The 17541-nt window shown below is 50.7% G+C and overlaps 1 protein-coding gene across 4 annotated transcripts in view; it reads right to left on the reverse strand.

Annotated features, from left to right (window-relative positions):
* The window catches only part of PCSK6 (proprotein convertase subtilisin/kexin type 6), a 192987-nt gene that overhangs the window by 15392 nt on the left and 160054 nt on the right, over positions 1–17541 (reverse strand). For all 4 annotated transcript variants that reach the window (XM_025392763.1, XM_025392766.1, XM_025392765.1 and 1 more), the window contains 5 exons: positions 14341–14443; positions 12874–13070; positions 10499–10586; positions 6296–6399; positions 1345–1474 (listed from right to left, as the gene is read on the reverse strand). In XM_025392763.1, coding sequence (XP_025248548.1) covers positions 1345–1474; positions 6296–6399; positions 10499–10586; positions 12874–13070; positions 14341–14443 — 622 coding nt within the window. The remainder of the gene's footprint in view (positions 1–1344; positions 1475–6295; positions 6400–10498; positions 10587–12873; positions 13071–14340; positions 14444–17541) is intronic.

Below are 17541 nucleotides of genomic sequence, written 5' to 3' on the forward strand. Positions count from 1 at the left end.
CCCCCATCATACACGCTCACAGCTCACCCCATCATCACACCCTCACAGCCCACCCCCATCATACACGCTCACAGCTCACCCCATCATTACACCCTCACAGCCCACCCCCATCATCACACCCTGACAGCCCACCCCCATCATCACACCCTCACAGCCGACACCCATCATCGCACCCTCACAGCTGCCTCAAACTCCTCATTGTTGCTCCCACCCTGAATAAGACAGGTTGCCCTGCCCTGTTCTGGGTCTTGAGTTCATGATCTCCCAGCATAGGGCAATATTTAGCCAGAAAAGAGGAGACCAGAGCAAATGGCTTCTCCTTTAACAGCTAAGATCCAACAACAGAAGGGTCCAGGGCCATCAAATAAGAATGGTGACTCTGTGGATGGACGCATGGGAGGAAGCACGAAAGGAGAATAGGAAGGGTAAAATACATGTGCATTGATTGTGCAGAAAATAGCTTTAGAATGAGGAAATTGTCAGGATCTTTTTACTTCCTCTAAAGTATCTAACTAAAAAATATTTTTTAGGCCGGGCATCGTGGCTCACACCTGTAATCCCAGCACTTTGGGAGGCTGAGGCAAGTGGATCATTTGAGGCCAGGAGTTCGAGACCAGCCTGGCCAACATGGTGAAACCCTGTCTCTATTGAAAATACAAAAATTAGCCGGGTGTGGTGGCGGGCGCCTGTAGTCCCAACTACTCGGGAGGCTGAGGCAGGAGAATGGTGTGAACCTAGGAGGTGGAGCTTGCAGTGAGCCAAGATAGCACCACTGCACTCCAGCCTGGGTGACAAAGCGAGACTCTATCTCAAAAACAAAAACCAAAACAAAAATTAGCTGGGCATTGTGGTGCACGTCTGTAATCCTAGCTACTCGGGAGGCTGAGGCACGAGAATTGCTTGAACCCCGGAGGCAGAGGTTGCAGTGAGCTGACATTACACCACTGCACTCCAGCCTGGGCAACAGAGTAAGACTCTGTCTCCAAAAACAAATTTTTTAAAACCCAAAACACGGTTTCTCTGATTATTGACAGTGCAAAGGATGCATGCTGAGTGTGACATGGGCAAGGACATCCACTGGGGTGTGAGCACCTTGCTATTCTGCTTCCCATCCAGTCCCGTTGCTGTACAGTGCCTGGCCCACGGCAGGGACCCAACAAATATGCATTCAGTGAACAAAGGGAGGAAGGCCCCTAACCAGCTCTGTAAATGGGCTCCTATCCACTGTGGGGTGATGCGATATGCCCTCCCCCGGCCCCTGGGGAAGATGCTGCCAGACTCTGCCCTCCAGTCACTCCTTTGCTGGACACAGCTGCCTGCCGTTCCCTGCCAGGAAGACCGTACCTTCGACACACTTTGTGGGGCAAGCCTGGCATCTCCTCTGGGTAGAACCCCTCACCACAGGCTGGCACACACTTCCAGTCTTGAAAGTGGAAGTTTTTCGCACAGTGAATGCACTCTTCTCTGCCTGGCCCTGAGAGATACACGAAAAGAAGAAGGTATCAGGGATGGCTGGCAGAAGACCATGCCCCAGGCCTGCTTCAGGGCCTTGTGAGATCAGGGGTACCATTCAGAAGCCCCCAGGCCACTACCACAGCTGGCATTTCCCAGGTTCTGTGAGCTGGGCCATCCTCACCCACTCCCAGGACGGGAGCATCACCATCCCCATTTCACAGACGGGGACATCAAGGCATGAGGTGATCTCAGAGGGAGCACACCTGCCCACTGGCCATGCGACGATGATGCGCCCTGTTTCCAACAGGCCTAGGCCCACTTCTGCTCCCTGAACACTTGAAATCCAGCGCCAAAGTCTTCATATAAAAAAATATAAAACAGCTCATTTATTTTTTATATGGATACATGTTGAAATGGCAACGTTTTAGATACATTAGGTTGAATAGGATATGTTACTAAAATTATTTTTGCCTGTTTCGTTTGACTGTTTAAGATATGGTTACTAGGCAACTTCGAATTGCAGCCATGGTTTGCATTTGTGGCTCTTCCATTGCACAGAACGCTGTAGATGACGATGTGGGAAGATGAAAGAAGAGATCTTCGGGAATAGTGTTGACCGGTGTTTGGTGTGTACAGTCAGGGCATTTTCAACAATAGAGAAAAAAATGCCTAAGACTAAGGGTTTATGGCGCAGGGAGGAGAGACTCGAAGAGACTCGAAGAGACAACAGTTCTGAACAAAGGGCCATGAGTCATGGAGGAAAACCTTCAGGTTGGCTAAGGGTCTGAGGAGGAACTGTCGACCTGGGTCAGACGTTGGACTAGATGACTAGATAGCACCTCCTCTGGGCCAGGTGTCTCCAGGGAGCATCTGATGGGACGTCAGAGAGAGGCAGTGAGGTGGCCACTGACTGACAGCGGACAGGGTTACAGGCAGGGAGGAAATTATCTCAGGGGCTCTGTGATAATCACAATGCCAGAGTAAACCTCCCCACGACTGCTTCAGTTTGACTGTGGTCTTAGATTGAGGCCTTGCAGTCTGCTCTGGACTCAGATGGGGCCTCTCGCTGTGTCAAGGGAAAAGCCCTTTGCAGAGGTTCTGGAGCCTGGAGGGCTCAAGCACAAGGCCCTGGGCTCTGGGGCTGGCTCCGCACCTCAGAACCACAGCTGTAAGGCTGGGAGGGAATTCTGAGCTCATGCAGGAGAAGCTCCTCCTTTGAGAGTCAGGAAGAGTGAAGCCGAGAAGGCCACAGAGTTTGAGCAGGAGGCAGACGTAGGGCCCTCAAGGGGCCTCTTGAGGACCACCGTCTTCATGGCGGGTGTCTCCCTCTTCCTGAGGTGCAGTGGAAGAGCTGACCCCAGGGTCGGGACTCTGTTCGGTTTATGTTGTTCTGGAGCAGAGGCTGCTCTTATGCTTTGGCCAATGCCGCCCCTCCCCGTCGCTGAGCTCTGGGAGCATCTGGTGGGTGGGTCTCGTGCACAAGGCGGGGCGCCACTCTGAGCGGGGCTTAGGAGCTGTTCAGGACCTGCTGTTGTACCTCTCGTGCCTCACCTGCTGAACCCGTCACCCCCGCTGTCCTTCCGCTAGCATCAGGGTCCTTAACACTTGTGGAGCCTCCAAAGTGGGAAAGAAAGCTTGTTCTCGTTTGTACTTAGTTTAATGCTCAATGTATTAAGCTTCAAAGTTGTTAAAACACATTTATTTGGAGATGGCGGTGATGGTGGCACACAAATGTAAATTCACTTAATGCCACCGAACTGTATGCCTAAAAATAGTCAAGATGGTAAATTTTATGTGACTTGTATTTTATCACAATAAAAAAGCTGTTAAAGTGGGTTGATTTTCTAAGTGACGTATTTTCTCAACTACTAAAAAATATGAATTTCATAACTCAGTGAAAGTCTTTTAAGGATTCCATTAAGTCACAAGTCTCTATAGACTTTGAACACTTTAAAAGCACCCACAATCATAGCAATAAGAGCAGAATGGGCTATGCTTATACAGGACCTGCTATGTCATTTGTGGGGCCCAGTATAAAGTGAAAACATGCAGCCTTTGTTCAAAAAGCTGCAAAAATGTGCCATGACAGGGATTGAAACAGAAACCATTTTCCTTTCTTTTGTAATCTCTCTTGGTCTGCTGTAGTGTTTCTCATTTGCTGTTTCAAGTCATGCCATCTCGGGCATAGGATGCTCATGCATGAGGACCGACTGTCACAGGTGCTTGGGGCACTGCCCTGCAACTTGGTATGTGTGTGCCCTGCAGGCTGCCAGCTGCCAATCCACATGCCATGCCCCAGGTGGGTAAGTTGAGTCCCATGGGGCCACTGTATTAACCCAGCTGTGCCAGCAGCCCCGAAGGATTACAACCTCCATGCCAGGACACACGGGGCACCTGGACTCAGGAGGATGAGCGGCTCATCTCAATCGAGTTGCCTGCCAAGTGCACTGGAGCACTGTGAGCCAAGGGTGGGGACAGATTCCACCAGGTCCTACCCCAAGCACTCATGCCTGACTCCAACCCTCCCCATGACTGTGCCCAGGCCCCTGGGTGGGTGGTGGGCAGCAGTGGTCACTGAATGGGAGCAGGGAGGGGAATGCCAGGTGGGCCTGGGTCTCTAGGGCACACGAAGTGGGCAGCTGAGAACAGATGTCTCCAATGAGGTCCACACCTGACATGTAGCAAGAAGCCTCCAGTGACTCAGAGGAGGAAAATGAGGTCTCTCTCCCAAGAGGCTGCCAGGAGATAGATGTACACGTTCCCAGGAGCTTAGAAAGAACCCCACGCCAGAGGGCATGGGGCACAGGGGAGATTCCCTAGAGCTGTGGACCTGCTCACCAATGAATTTAATAGCTGAAGTGATGGAGAAGTCACTGGTTTGAGATGAGAATTCCAAGTGACTCTACAAAGCTTTTTGCCATCAGGCAATCTGGGGACTCAGAGAAAGAAAAGTGAATTATTGAAATCAAACAGTTATAAAATGGTATGCCTGAATGTTATGGATTCGAGTGACTATGAAATTTAAGTAAGCAACATCAGTGATGCTTCCTAATCAATCTGGGCTAAATAAGTCAAAGAAACAAATAATAAAAATAATAGACAAAAAAGTGACAGGCAAACTGCTAGGGAAATCTGCTGAGCTGCCAGCGGGTGGAACCTATCCAGATGCTGAGCACTGTGGCCTTCAGGACTGCCCCAGGAGGGAACTGAGGGGGACGTATCTCCCCTGGGTGGTCTGGGGTCAGCTTGGCAATCATAGGAGGACACCGGCCTTGGCCATAGCCTTGGTTTATCATGCCTGTCTATTCCAGGACAGTACGGCAGGTAGCTGCATGGGGTACTCATGGTTGGCCACACGGGGAGGAGTGTGCCCATTCTGCAGCATTTCTGAGGAACAGTAGTATCATGGCAACTGTGATTTAGCAGAGACTTAATTCTGTTTTTTTTTTTAGACAGAGTCTCACTCTGTTGCCCAGGCTGAAGTGTGCAGAAGTGTGATCTCAGCTCACTGCAACCTCCACCTCCCAGTTTCAAGTGATTTTCATGTCTCCGCCTCCCCAGTAGCTGGGATTACAGGTGCCCACCACCACACCTGACTAATTTTTGTATTTTTAGTAGAGACAGGGTTTTGCCATGTTGGCCAGGCTGGTCTTGAACTCCTAACCTGAGGTGATCCACCCGCCTTGGCCCCTCAAAGTGCTGGCATTACAGGCATGAACCACTGCGCCTGGCCAGTAGAGACTTAATTCTTAAAGTATTACTGCAGAAAAAGCTCATATGATGTGAGTTTCTTAGAAAGGACCAAAGTACCAAGGGCAGGAAGGGGAGAGGAGAAAACTTAACCCAAAACATATCTGAGCCCACAGACTGATGGTGCACTTCAACTTACTTGTGCAAATAGCTCTGCAAAACAAAACCCAATAAAATGAATGAATTCTCTGCTATTCTGCATAGAAACTGTGCCTGGGACACATTCGTGCCATCATCTTTGTGGGAAATTATAATACATGTAAAATTGTTTATAGAATTCTTTTCTTCTTTGAACCAACTATTCAAAATAAGTGAAGACAGGTACAAAGAACTAAGGCTATGTTTGAAAACATCCCCGTCCCCACCTGGATCCATTCCCACCTCTCCCAAAGCCCTCTCAATGTTTATGGTGTTGTGTTTCTGTCCGCACCTTTCCACAGCAAGAATTGAGCTCCGAGACAAGATGGCCTGAGTGGTTGAGCATCCCTTATCCCTTTCCCCATCTGAAATAAGCCACTGCCTGGCTGGATTTCTAATGAGAAATTCAGGCTGCTTGTTCAAAGTGGGCCTTTGCATTGTTTTGGGACTTTGTTTGAAATTTAAAAACATGGTTTTAAAAAAGATTTCCAACAAAATGTTTTCCTTTCATGGAGAACAGGGTCTCACTATGCTGCCCAGGCTAGTCTTGAGCTCCTGGGCTCAAGCTATCCTCCCACCTCTGCCTCTCTGAGTGCTGGGATTACAGGCATGAACCACTGCAATGTACACAAAATTTACCATCTCAGCTATTTTTAAGTACACAGTTCAGCAGCATTAAGGACATTCACACTATTACGTAACCATCGCCAGCATCTATCCTTAGAACAATTGTCATCTTCTCAAGTTGAGACTCTGTAACCATTAAACATTAAATCTCCACTCTCCCTGCCCCCAGTCCCTGGTACAGCCTTTGTACCTTGTTTTGCCTTTGCATTTTAATGCTGCAATAAATGCAGAAGCCCATGAAGTCCTAGGGCTTTCTCGGTCTCAAGGCAGTAGCCTACCCGCTTGGGTAACGCTGGCCCGAGGCCTCCACAGGCAGTGAACTCACCCACGCAGGTTCCGCAGGTGTGATGGCATTCCCCACATCTGATCAGCTCTGAGTCAAAGTAGGTGCCTGGCTCGCAGTCAGGAATGCAGCTGCCCCGTGCAAGGCTGTTGAAAAGAAAGAGGCAGATTTCCACATCCATTCCAAAAGTCTAATTAAATTATGATTTGCCCTCTAACGCCTTTCCCAAGAGGAAATGTAAGCGGCTGAGGCACAGTTCTTTGTGTCACCAAAAGTTCTCAGCTAAGGAAAGTTGGGAAAGTCATCCCGTAGTCAGCTGGGGGCCCAGCAGGAACGGCCACAAGACTCTGGGAAGCAGAGCTCCCATTACTATGCAGCAGGCGCCGGGCTCCGTCCAACCCAGTGATAGCTTTTCCTTACTGCCATTTCTCCAACTTGAATCCAAACCTCATGAAGAGAAGTGGAGCTGTGTGGGTCATCACTGGTGGCACGCTAGCTCAGTCTCAGTGTCGAGTCCCTCTTGAAGTGTCGGCATTTATGACATGTGATGGGGCTGTTGGCTGCAAGGCTGGCCCTGAACCCCAACCTGCTCCTGTCTCTCTCTTGCTTGAAACCACCTGCAGCTTCGCAATGAACTTGAAATAACACGCCCTCTAGAGCCCTAGCAGGCCTGTCAAATGCAGCCCCTGCCTTCCTCTTTTACCCCATTTGTGCCTGCCCTCACCTCGATCCAGCCAGCCAAGTGCTGGACAGAGACACAGATGCTGAGCTACACCATCCATGTGGATGGCTTCTGCCACTTCCCAGTGTTCGACCCCAAGCAAGCCTGCCAGCCTCTCTGCATCTCCGTTTTCCTTCCTGTTAATTGGTTTCTACATCATAAAGTCGCTTGGAGGACTCAATGAGTTAATACCCATAAACATTTCAGTGTCTGGCACACAGCAGTGTGAATAAATGTCACCTACAATTATCTCTTTAGTTCCTGAGATTATACTGTATGTGATGTGCACGTTTTAAATGGGTTTGCCACTAACCATACTGAGCAAGTGCTATGTGGTGCATCTGTCAGATCCGGTGACTCCTGCTATGACACTGGGATTTATAATAAGAAATATATGTTTGGTTTTTGTCCTGGCACACAGCTCCTAAGACCCTTGCAATTACCAAAGTGCTAAATGTCTTTAATAACTGATGACTGGGGGGTTCCTGGGTAGCCTCTAGACAGGGGCTGGCTGCCAGGGAACCAACCATGTGATCAGAACATTGGAATTTTTAGCCCTACTACTCTGATCTCCCTCCTGGGAGGTGAGAGGGGCTGAAGGCTGAATTGATTACCAGTGGCCAATGATTTAATCAATCATGGCTATGTAACAAAACCTCCATAAAAAACCCAAAAGATCAGGGTTTGGAGAGCTTCTGGGTTGGTGAACAAGAACACACCCCACATCCTGGGAGGGTAGCACAACCCAGCCCCATAGGGATGGAAGGTCCAGCGCTCAACCCTTCCAAACCTCACCCTCTGCATCTCTATCTAGCTGTGCATCATATCCTTGTAATAAATGGGTACACGTAAGTAATGTCTTTCACTGTGAGCTGCTTTAGCCAATTAATCGAACCCAAGGAGGGGTCATGGGAAATCCGATTGGTAGCTGGTCATTCAGAAGCACAGGTCACCACGTGGGACTTGTGATTGACATCAAAGTGGGGCAGTCTTGGGCTGAGCCCTCAATTTGTAGGATGTGACACTATCTAGTAGTGTCAGAATTGAGCTATTTATTTATTTATTTATTTTTGAGACAGGATCTCACTCTGTCACCCAGGCGGGAGTGCTGCAGTGGCACGATCTCAGCTCACTGCAAACTCTGCTTCCCAGGTTCAAGCGATTCTCCTGCCTCAGCCTCCCAAGTAGCTGAGATTCAGGAATGCACCACCGTGCCTGGCTAATTTTAGTATTCTTAGTAGAGACAGGGTTTTGCCATGTTGGCCAGGCTGGTCTCGAACTCCTAGCCTCAAGTGGTCTGCATGCCTCAGCCTCCCAAAGTGCTGGGATTACAGGTGTGAACCAGCGCATTCAGGCTGAGCTATGTATTTATTATATATATCTTATGAGACACCCAGTTGGTGTTCACTGGAGAACTGTCTGGAGTGTGGGGAAAAACCCACACATTTTTGCTACCAGAGGTGAAGTGTGTTACATTTTGTGTGTGAGAGTAGGCGAAAACACTGGCTTTTCCCATCTCTTACACCTGCACTTAGCAGGAAGATGTCCGTATGTTTGCAAGCTCCTCTGTATGGATGGTGGACACCCACCCAGGGCCTTCCTCTTCATGGTGCCATGCCCACTGCGAATGGCAGTTAAATCATGTCTTTAATAACTGACATTCCCCTGCAAACCCTTCCTGTGTTGATCCCCCTGAAGAGATGGATGGCCGGAGGCGGCGGCTCGGCTGCTCTCTTGCTGCTTTAACATGACTGCAGTGATTTGAAGTCACAGCTTAAGAGGATATTGGGCAATAAACGGAAGCTTTCTGTGGCTGATGGCTGGCGATGTGTCTGGAGTTTGCATGCCTCTCTGAAAGCTTGTCATTGATGGAACCACTGCTTCTATGTGGCGGGGCTACTGCCAGGAAGCATTTTCTCTTTAGCACACTATTCCTGAATTGAGTATCTGATTTCTCTCTCCTACAGGATGGGACAGGATGCATAAATGCATTCCCTGGGATCCCTCAGCGCTTCTCTGCTGGGAAACAGGCAGGTTCTAGGGTACTGGGAACATAGAGCCTCCTCTTCCTGATACCCCCAGCTACCAGCCTGGGTTGAGGATCCACTCCTGGGTTGCCTGACCTACAGAGTCTGGGACATCAAAGCTGGCCTCTCCCAGGCTGCCAGCTGAATGTCTCCTCCTTCCTCTTCCAACTTTTATCTCTTTGGGGGATCCCTTTCCTGGGCCAGTTCATCCTTTCACTCCTAATCCTGCCTTGTCCAGCCAACAGGTTTAAATGACAGCAGATGTGATGCGTAACTTTGGGGGCCTTGCTTTGCCTTCCCTCTCCTGGACTCCCAGCTGCTTGCGGTCCTCTTCTCCCCAATACTCTCATCTGGAAGAAAGGGGCAGGCTGAAGGAAATGAAGATAGTAGCATAGTGCCTCCTGGGGAAACTTCATCTCCCCTGTTTGTAAAATGCGAGTAAGAATTATGTCTACTTCATAGGTTGCTGCAAAGATTAAATAAGGCAATATTGGTGCAAGCACCTGGAATAAGAGAAGATATGCTCAGTAAGTTTTCTTCCTTTGTTCTTTACTCCAAAAAAGGAACTTCTGCTATGGAGAATTCCAGTCCTCATAGCATTTGAGAAGGGAGATGGGGCTGGGGGTATGTTGCATCCCTCCACCGCCTCACCCTGCAAAAGCAACTCCCTGCCTGGACCACAGCATCTTCATCACTGCCAGCCTGCTGAAATGCAGAGTAGTGGGCTCTACCCAGACCCGCTGCATCAGAATCTGCATTTGAACATGAGGTGATCCTTCCAGTGTGGACCATGGTGCTAGTCTCCCTACTATGGGAGTATCCCCCCCAAAATTTTGAACAGAATGTTCTAAGATTTTAGACAGCAATTTGGAGGAATAGGTAATGTATATTTGTTTGCATTAAAAGGAATTTGGTTGCATAAAATGGGCTAAAGAAACATTTCAAAATATTCCAAGAACAATCATTAACCCAGAAGAATGATTTTTAAGAAAATGCATGCTGAGCTTTATGGGGCTGAGCCTGATGGAACAGGGAGAACCACGAATGTAAAGAGCACCCTTAGGAAGCAGTGAAGATGTCAGGAGCTGGGAAAAAAACAGAAGACCAAGGGATGCAGATGAGAGAGGGTGGGTGAGCCACTACAGCCCACCCCTGGCCCAGACAGGGAGGGGAACTGGAGCAGGTGGAGGTGCTGGAGCGAAAGGAGGTGGATCTGGGCACAGCCCTGTGCTGCATGTGATGCAATCAAGTGCTGCTTTGCCCAATTCGCCCATGTTGTGTGAAACATAGAGATTCCACCCATCCTCTCACTTTCCATCCTACACAGCCATCTCTAAGTGGACACATGATTTCCAGGACTCGGAATCTTTACCTTCAATGGCTTTGGGCCTCTGACAGTTCAGCTTTTAGGAGAAATGCAAAAATGTGGTAAATCCATAACAAACTCAAACAGCACCACCACCCTGGCATTCTTCAGGTTTCAAGGGGGGTTTTTACCTGAATCCTTCTTTACAGACAGTACATCTCTCGGGTTCATCCACGCACTTTTTACAGCTTGGGTGGCATTTAAGGCAATTTTTCTGACCTGGAGAAAAATAGCAAGATAAGAAAAGAGAAGGGACGGCACTGACAGGAATCAAATCTGGGCAAGCAGGGCCCCGGCATTTCAAAGCAGGGGTGTAGGTGGGCTGTTCCCCGAGTCCACCTCCAGAATGTGTAGAAATAAAGCAGCCAGAGGCTGCTTGTACCTGGTGTGGGGTCACAGATTTCTCACCTCCCCTTTCTGAGGTAAATTAAAGTCCTCAGACAACCACCAGGCCTCTGAGGTGGTTCCACTTATTTCAACAGGGATGGAGGCCAATTCCTGGTGGGCTAAGTAGAGTTTAATGAGGTGGAAATCTTCATAAACGTGGCCAGGTGTGGGCAGGTAGGGGGGTGGGGAGCCTGAGGCTGCTACTTGCTCTCCACAGTGCTTTCCCAGGGAAACCTATATATGAAGATCTGGTGGCTCTAGATGGCGAGACAGGAACCTATGGTGAGTCATCGTGCCTCCTGGGGAAGTTCTGGGTCACCCCAACTCCCATCTGCAATGTCATAAGTTATTATCTGGGTTGGCACCTCATTAAACACCACCATGCACCACTCCTAAGTGACTGGGGTGCTCTGGGCCTGGGAGCTAACAGCTGCTTGCTACACCTGTGCATGTCCCCGCTGCAGGGCCCCCTCACAGGTGGCATCATATGCCATAAAGCAGGGGCTGAGTGAGGATGTCGGGGTGAAGGAGGGTGGCCAATTGTGCCCTTGGGAAGGGGGTGGGGATGAAGGTGCCTGCATCCTTTGCAAAGGTCTGGTTGGCAGCCCAGAACAGGCGTTCGCAAAGGCTGTGAAATGTGTCTTGCATGACTTTTTGTTTCCCCTCTAAAGGGAGTCTGGGATGGGTGAGGTGGCTCACACCTGTAATCCCAGCACTTTGGGAGGCCAAGGCAGATGGATCATTTGAGGTCAGGAGTACGAGACCAGCCTGTCCACCATGGAGAAACCCTGTCTCTACTAAAAATACAAAAAAAGTAGCCGGGTGTGATGGCGCATGCCTGTAATCCCAGCTACTTGGGAGTCTGTGGTAGGAGAATTGCTTGAACCCAGGAGGCAGAGGTTGCAGTGAGCTGAGATCACACCACTGCGCTCCAGCCTGGGTGACAGAGCGAGACTCCATCTCAGGAAAAAAAAAAAAAAAAAAAAAAAAAGCGGGGGGAGTCTGGTTATTTGATGGTTTTATACGTCTTTAAAGATTTCCTGGGTCTTGTCCACAGGGGTAACAGCAATGCCATGACAGGTTGGATCAATGACCCACCCTGAGCAGCAAGGGCCCTGAGAGGAGGGCTGTGGGGAGGCCTGCTACCTGGAAGACCACGAATGTCAAACGGTAGCTTCTTTAATGTGTTTGACAACTATCCCCCGTCAATTTAACCCAAGCCCTCCTTTTGCGTCTCTCAGGGCAAGGTGAATTACTAAAACATTGGCATGGGGTCTTGGGCCTAGAACTCCTGTCCATTCCCCCACCCTCCTGGGAGAGCAGGGCAGCAAGACACCTGGCCGTGCTGCTCTGAGTTACAGTCCCACCTCCAGCATGACTAGCTGTGGCCTTTGCCCTTGCGCAGCTTTGATTCCCCACCTGTGGCAGGAGGAAAACACTGCCTGTCTAGTGTTTAGGGTTGTGGATGCTACCTGTAAAATGCCCTGCAAAGACCAACCCATCCCTTCTGAGCCCAACTGACATTGGTCAGCAGCTCCTTTTCATTTTTGGAGGTCTGCAAACCTTCTGCCCACACTTAAATCCCAATTTCATCTCAGCAGCTCTGCCTAGGAAGGCTCGCCCCCAGCTCTGACCGCCAATTCCATATGCCCTGAACCATGCCCAGTGCACACATCCTCTGTTACAGAGAAGCTGATGGCAGAGTCTTTCCTGGAGGAGAAATTACAGGACAGACAGCAGGACCTCCTCTCCTGGTACCTGAAATCAGACTGAGCCCAAGAGTGGCTGGCCCTACCCACCTCTCAGCCCTTGCTCAATAGTGGATGTTGACTCTGGTGCAGATGCGTGAAATACCCTGGACAGCGAGTAAGGCCAGGATTTCTTTCAGCATCACTTGGAACTTCTCCTGGCCAGGTCTGTGGGGGAAGTGCTATTAACTAACAGGCCTGGGTGCTCTGATTTCATCATCTCTGCCTCCTTCCCCTGTTGCAAGTCCTTACTCAGAACAACAAAATACACAGGAAGCAGAAAGCTGGGAAAATCTCCCAGTAGAGAGGGCACAGGCCCAGAAAGTTGGGGCTGGTTCATCAGTTCTTGTGCCCACGAACATGCCACTTACTTTCATCAGCATAAAATCCTGCAGGACAGAGGGTCACACAGGTGTTCATCTCCTGGTGGTGATAGAACCCGCGGCGGCAAGACAGGCACTGTGTCGCACCCCTGCCGGAGCAGGTCTCACACCCCTTGTGGCACCGGCGACAGCGTCTTGCTGCTGTGTCCCCAAAGTAACCCAAGGGGCACACGCTCACACACTTTCTGTAGGAGCAAAAGCAGGAGGGTGAGGGCCTTGTCAACCCAGCCCCAGCCCCATGCCCGCCCCTTTGTTTCCTTTGAGGAAACAAAGGCTTCAGGAGTGAATGTCAAACATGATGCCCTTTGTCTTGGTGAGTGCAGTTCTGAGGTTCCTACATACACAGGTGGAGAGGTTGGAGGCCTTGCACAGAACCTGGGAATCCTTTCTTTTAAAAGCTGGCCCCACTGAAAAGTCCTGAGGGTGTGCATGGTTTCCCAAGGGCATCGTGAGGTTGGTACTTGACTTTTGGAGCTGTCGGCTCTGGCAAAACCCTCTCTCGGGTGCCCTCAGAGAGTGAGTCTCGTGGGCAGTGAGTAAGGCCAGCAGGGTGACAGCCTTTGCACTTTGGCCAGTGAGTGCGCTGTGGCTGGGAGCTCTAGGATGCCACGAGAGCCACATGGGCACCTGGCTCCACTGTGCACGGCTGCACCCGTGCCTGGGCCCTCATGGGTGTGCACCAGTGGTTGGTGGGTGCATCTGTCACCCAGGCCTTTGGGGAGCCTAGCAGTGTCCTGTCATCAGGGCCTCCCAGGCCTGGCACATGCAGCGCATGATAGGTGCTCAGGGAAGTTTGTGAAATGAGAATGGACAACAGAGCAGCTGCAGGACTGTCAGGGAAAAGAATTTGAGAAAGTGGTGATGCCAGGAGCTAGAGGAGCTCAGTGGACAGAGCTCAGGGCCTGTCTGCAGGCCACACAGGAGGGCTCACTCACCATAGAAGGGTCAGCCCGAACCCGGCAATTGGCCATATACCTAGGGGCCCAGGTCAGAGCTCCCGATATCCTCTCTCGGGGTAAACTCAGCAAAACTTTCACTCAGTGAAAGCCCCACACCCAACCAGAGTCCAGAGACACTGAGAAAAAGACCATCAACAGGCTGTGAGGGCAGCACCAGGGCCTTGAATTGCATCCGTCTCCGGGCCCTCTGGGGCAGCCTTGGCATGCCCAACATGACCTCTTTCTCTTTAACAACATGGATAGAAAAGGGTTTATAAGCACGGACGCCAATGTGCCACAGCTTTTAATTTCTCCGTGATGGATGTATATGACTTGTATGATAGGAATGCCAAGTTACTAAAAATTTAAAAACTCCAAAGCAGTTAACTTCAGTGTCATGATTGTTTGGGGGTACTACATTAATTCCTAACTGGGGCATCAGGACATGGAGGGACTAAAGATACAACTGGAAAGAACCACTGAGTGGTGAGCCACAGGGCTCTGGGACATGCGTTACCTGCTGGTCTTAATGCTCCCCAGGCTGAAGTGGATGCAGTTCAAGCACTGGTCTGCATTGGGGCCATCACAGCCTTTGTCACCACACTCCGGATGGCACACACCTTAAAGAAACAAGCATTGCCTTTCATCCAGAGAGATGCCTTCTCCACCTACTGCAGTCCCACGGATCCCCATGTCAGGATATTGCAGCTTGGTAGAAGCTCCCAGGCCCCGCTGGGGCTGGACGGCCAGATGACAAGGCAGGAGCAGCTGTCCCCATGGGTAACAGGTGCAGCTGAGCCTCGCTGGGCTCCAGTGTCAGAGTCTGAGCACTCTAGACAGGGATGGCATGAGAAGGAGCGAAACATCCAGGGCTGGATGTGCTGCCCGGAGCAGGGAGGAGATGGGACTTACGAGAGCCTGGAGGGGTAACGCGGAGGGAGAGGCTGGAACAGCTCTGTTTCATTTACTCACTTGCACCAGTCATGATGCTGGGACCAGCCAGCACCTTTGACTTCCACGTGGAGGACAGAGCAACACAAGAGGGGGTGCTGAGTGTCAGGAGAACTGCTGGCAAGCTGATAAGCCAGGAGGAATTAGGTAGGACTCTCCCCTCCCGCCACCCACTCCACTGCGGTGGGAATGGGGATGGATCACCGCATACTCAGGACCTCCTGGTGGGTCTGTTGCTGGGCAGGTCTGGGGTGGGGCAGGGACAGAGCCTGACAGTGTGTCCTAGGGTTGGGGGACTGCTGTTTTCTGTGCCGAGGGCTGAGCCCCTTTCAGAACATCCCCTTTAGACTTTCCTCGGACTCCTCGGTGGGAGGGCAGCTGTGTCCTCCCTCAAGTTCCCAGGGGTACCCAGTTTCTCACTCTGGAGGCTGGTTTGTTGTTGGAAAAACAACTGAGAACTGCAGGGGAGCTGAGTAGACACCAGCAAACCTCACCCTCTAGGTCCTTCCCAGGTATCCCAGAGGTGAACCCAGTGTTAAAGGTCTACCCCTCAGGCGGGGCCGGGGCACGCTGCAGGGGTCCTCCCCAAGCTGGTCTGCAGGAGTGATGCCTGAAGCCAGAACTGGGGTGGACTCCCATCTACTGCCCACCTGTCCCTCCTACGCTGAGGAAATGGCCCAGGGGACCCCAACAGCTCTGAGACACAGGGACTAAGTGGGGCATGTGAAGGCTTTCGAGTTATTAGAAGAAAAACCTCCTCCTCTGAGGTATGAGTTATCCGAGGGGATGGGGAGTGAGCTCAGGAGTAAAAGCCTAGTTAGTTGCTGGCCACCTTCATTTGGTGGGGACTTGAGGAAAAGACCAAAGTCCTCATTCTCTGCTGCCCACAGTGGAGTTCTGCTGGGGCACACAAAGCCCTCTTCATTTGTCTTGAAGTCTCCAGACCTTTCCAGTGTTAGACCCAGTGAAGTTGGCTTCCCTTCCTGAAGGCTCTCTGGTGTTGATATTTCCCTAGTTTTCACTGGGTGGGGGGCCTCGCCTGTCCCAGTTCCCACTGTGAACCCCTTTCGGAGCTGTGTGTATCCATGAGGACACTCTAGACGCCGTTCCTGGGCGGTGCTGACACCCTGGGTTCCAGATGCCGCCCACCATTTCTAAAACTCATTGCTAAGCCCCTCCCCCCTGCTCCAGAGGGTTTACTATAGTTTGGATCAATTCCTATCTAATTGGATTCTTTGCCCACCCCATCCTGGGTCATCTATGGGGACAGCCTCCGAAATCCTCACTTCTTGCACCATTGCTTTAAATTACCCATTGAGCCCAAAACTCCAGCTCAGCCACTGGGCTCTTGCCTTCCCACCCTCGTAGCTGACCCACCGAGGGCGGGGCTGTCGTGGTGACTTAAGGACTTCTCTCCCGCCTTTTCCTGCAGCGCTTTCTCCCTGAGGAGGCAGCAGGTCTGTCTTGCTTGATAAAGTGAACAATTTCCTTCATCTTAAGAAGATGAGGGCATGGGTGGGACAGGGAGGCAGCAGACCAATCTTCTCACTTTCCAGACACAGGGAATGGGAGATGGGCGGGCAGGGCTTGGTTCAGTGTGTTCACTGCTAGATTCCCGGCATTAGACACAGAGTAGGTGCTCAATCACTATTTGCTGAGTGGATGAGAGGAGGGTGGCTAGCAACAGGGAAAGTATAGATGTCCTCATCATCTCCAGACAGAATGTTCTAGGATGTCCTCGGAGGAGGACAGCCTTGGGGAGGGCCCTGGAGCAGTGCTCTCAGCTGCTGGTCAGGGTTATGGACTTCACACATCCCCACCCCTGCTCCTGGGTCTGTCTGCAGTGGAAAGCTTATTCAATAATTTTGCACGGAGCCCCAAGCAAGGCTGGGGGCTATTCAACAGAGCTGCAGAGCCCCCACACTGCATCAAGGTCACTCACAGGTCAGGTGAAGACAATGCCCATTCAAGGGCCCAGATGCCTAGATAAATATCTGTAAACAAACCTTCCCAGTATGGCTCTCTACTTGAATTGTGTTTAAAAGCCAAATATCCAGATTCATCTCTCCCATGAAGTGTCCTTAAATTAAATCCACCTGACTGTCCACGTTGTCCCAATCACTCCACCGCCTAAGCGTGTTCTGGTACAGCTGTAGTTCATTCTCTGGGCGAGCATGTTGTGTTGTAATTTGTACTTATGTCTGCTTTTCCTCTCGCCTCAATTAGCGTGAAAGTTCCTCCAAGCCCCACTGCCTTCTTGTGTCACTTCCCATAACTCCTAGCAGGGGTCTCTTTATACATGGGGGGCTCCGTTCATGTGCTGAACAGCCTGGCTAGCGGCTGATGCCCCTCTAGATGGGCTTAGACTGACACGGGTTTATTTGAAAACTCCACCTTCAATCCTTTGTGGAGCAAATCCAGGATTTAAAAAAAATACGCAAGCAAATAAATGTTAGAAAGCAACTTGGGAGTTCTCCACGGGCTTTGCCATTGCGTGCTTGGACCAACTGCCGAAGGACAGGAGGGTTTGGCATCACCATCTTTCTCACCATTCACGCCATCTAAGAATAGCACACTGGAACCTCACTGGAGCAGTATCAGACCCGAGAGGAATGCAAGAGTTGAGTTGGTTAATTGCAGACAAGAGGTGCCCACAAGAATAAGAGCATACTGAGTACAAGTCAGGTTTCCTTCCTGACTGCTGTGTGCCCTGAGCAAGTAACCTAAGGCTTCTGGGCCTCTGCTTGAGCCTGTCGAGTAAGCACGG

The sequence above is a fragment of the Theropithecus gelada genome, chromosome 7b, assembly GCF_003255815.1.
Source record: "Theropithecus gelada isolate Dixy chromosome 7b, Tgel_1.0, whole genome shotgun sequence".
Taxonomy (NCBI): Eukaryota; Metazoa; Chordata; class Mammalia; order Primates; family Cercopithecidae; genus Theropithecus; species Theropithecus gelada.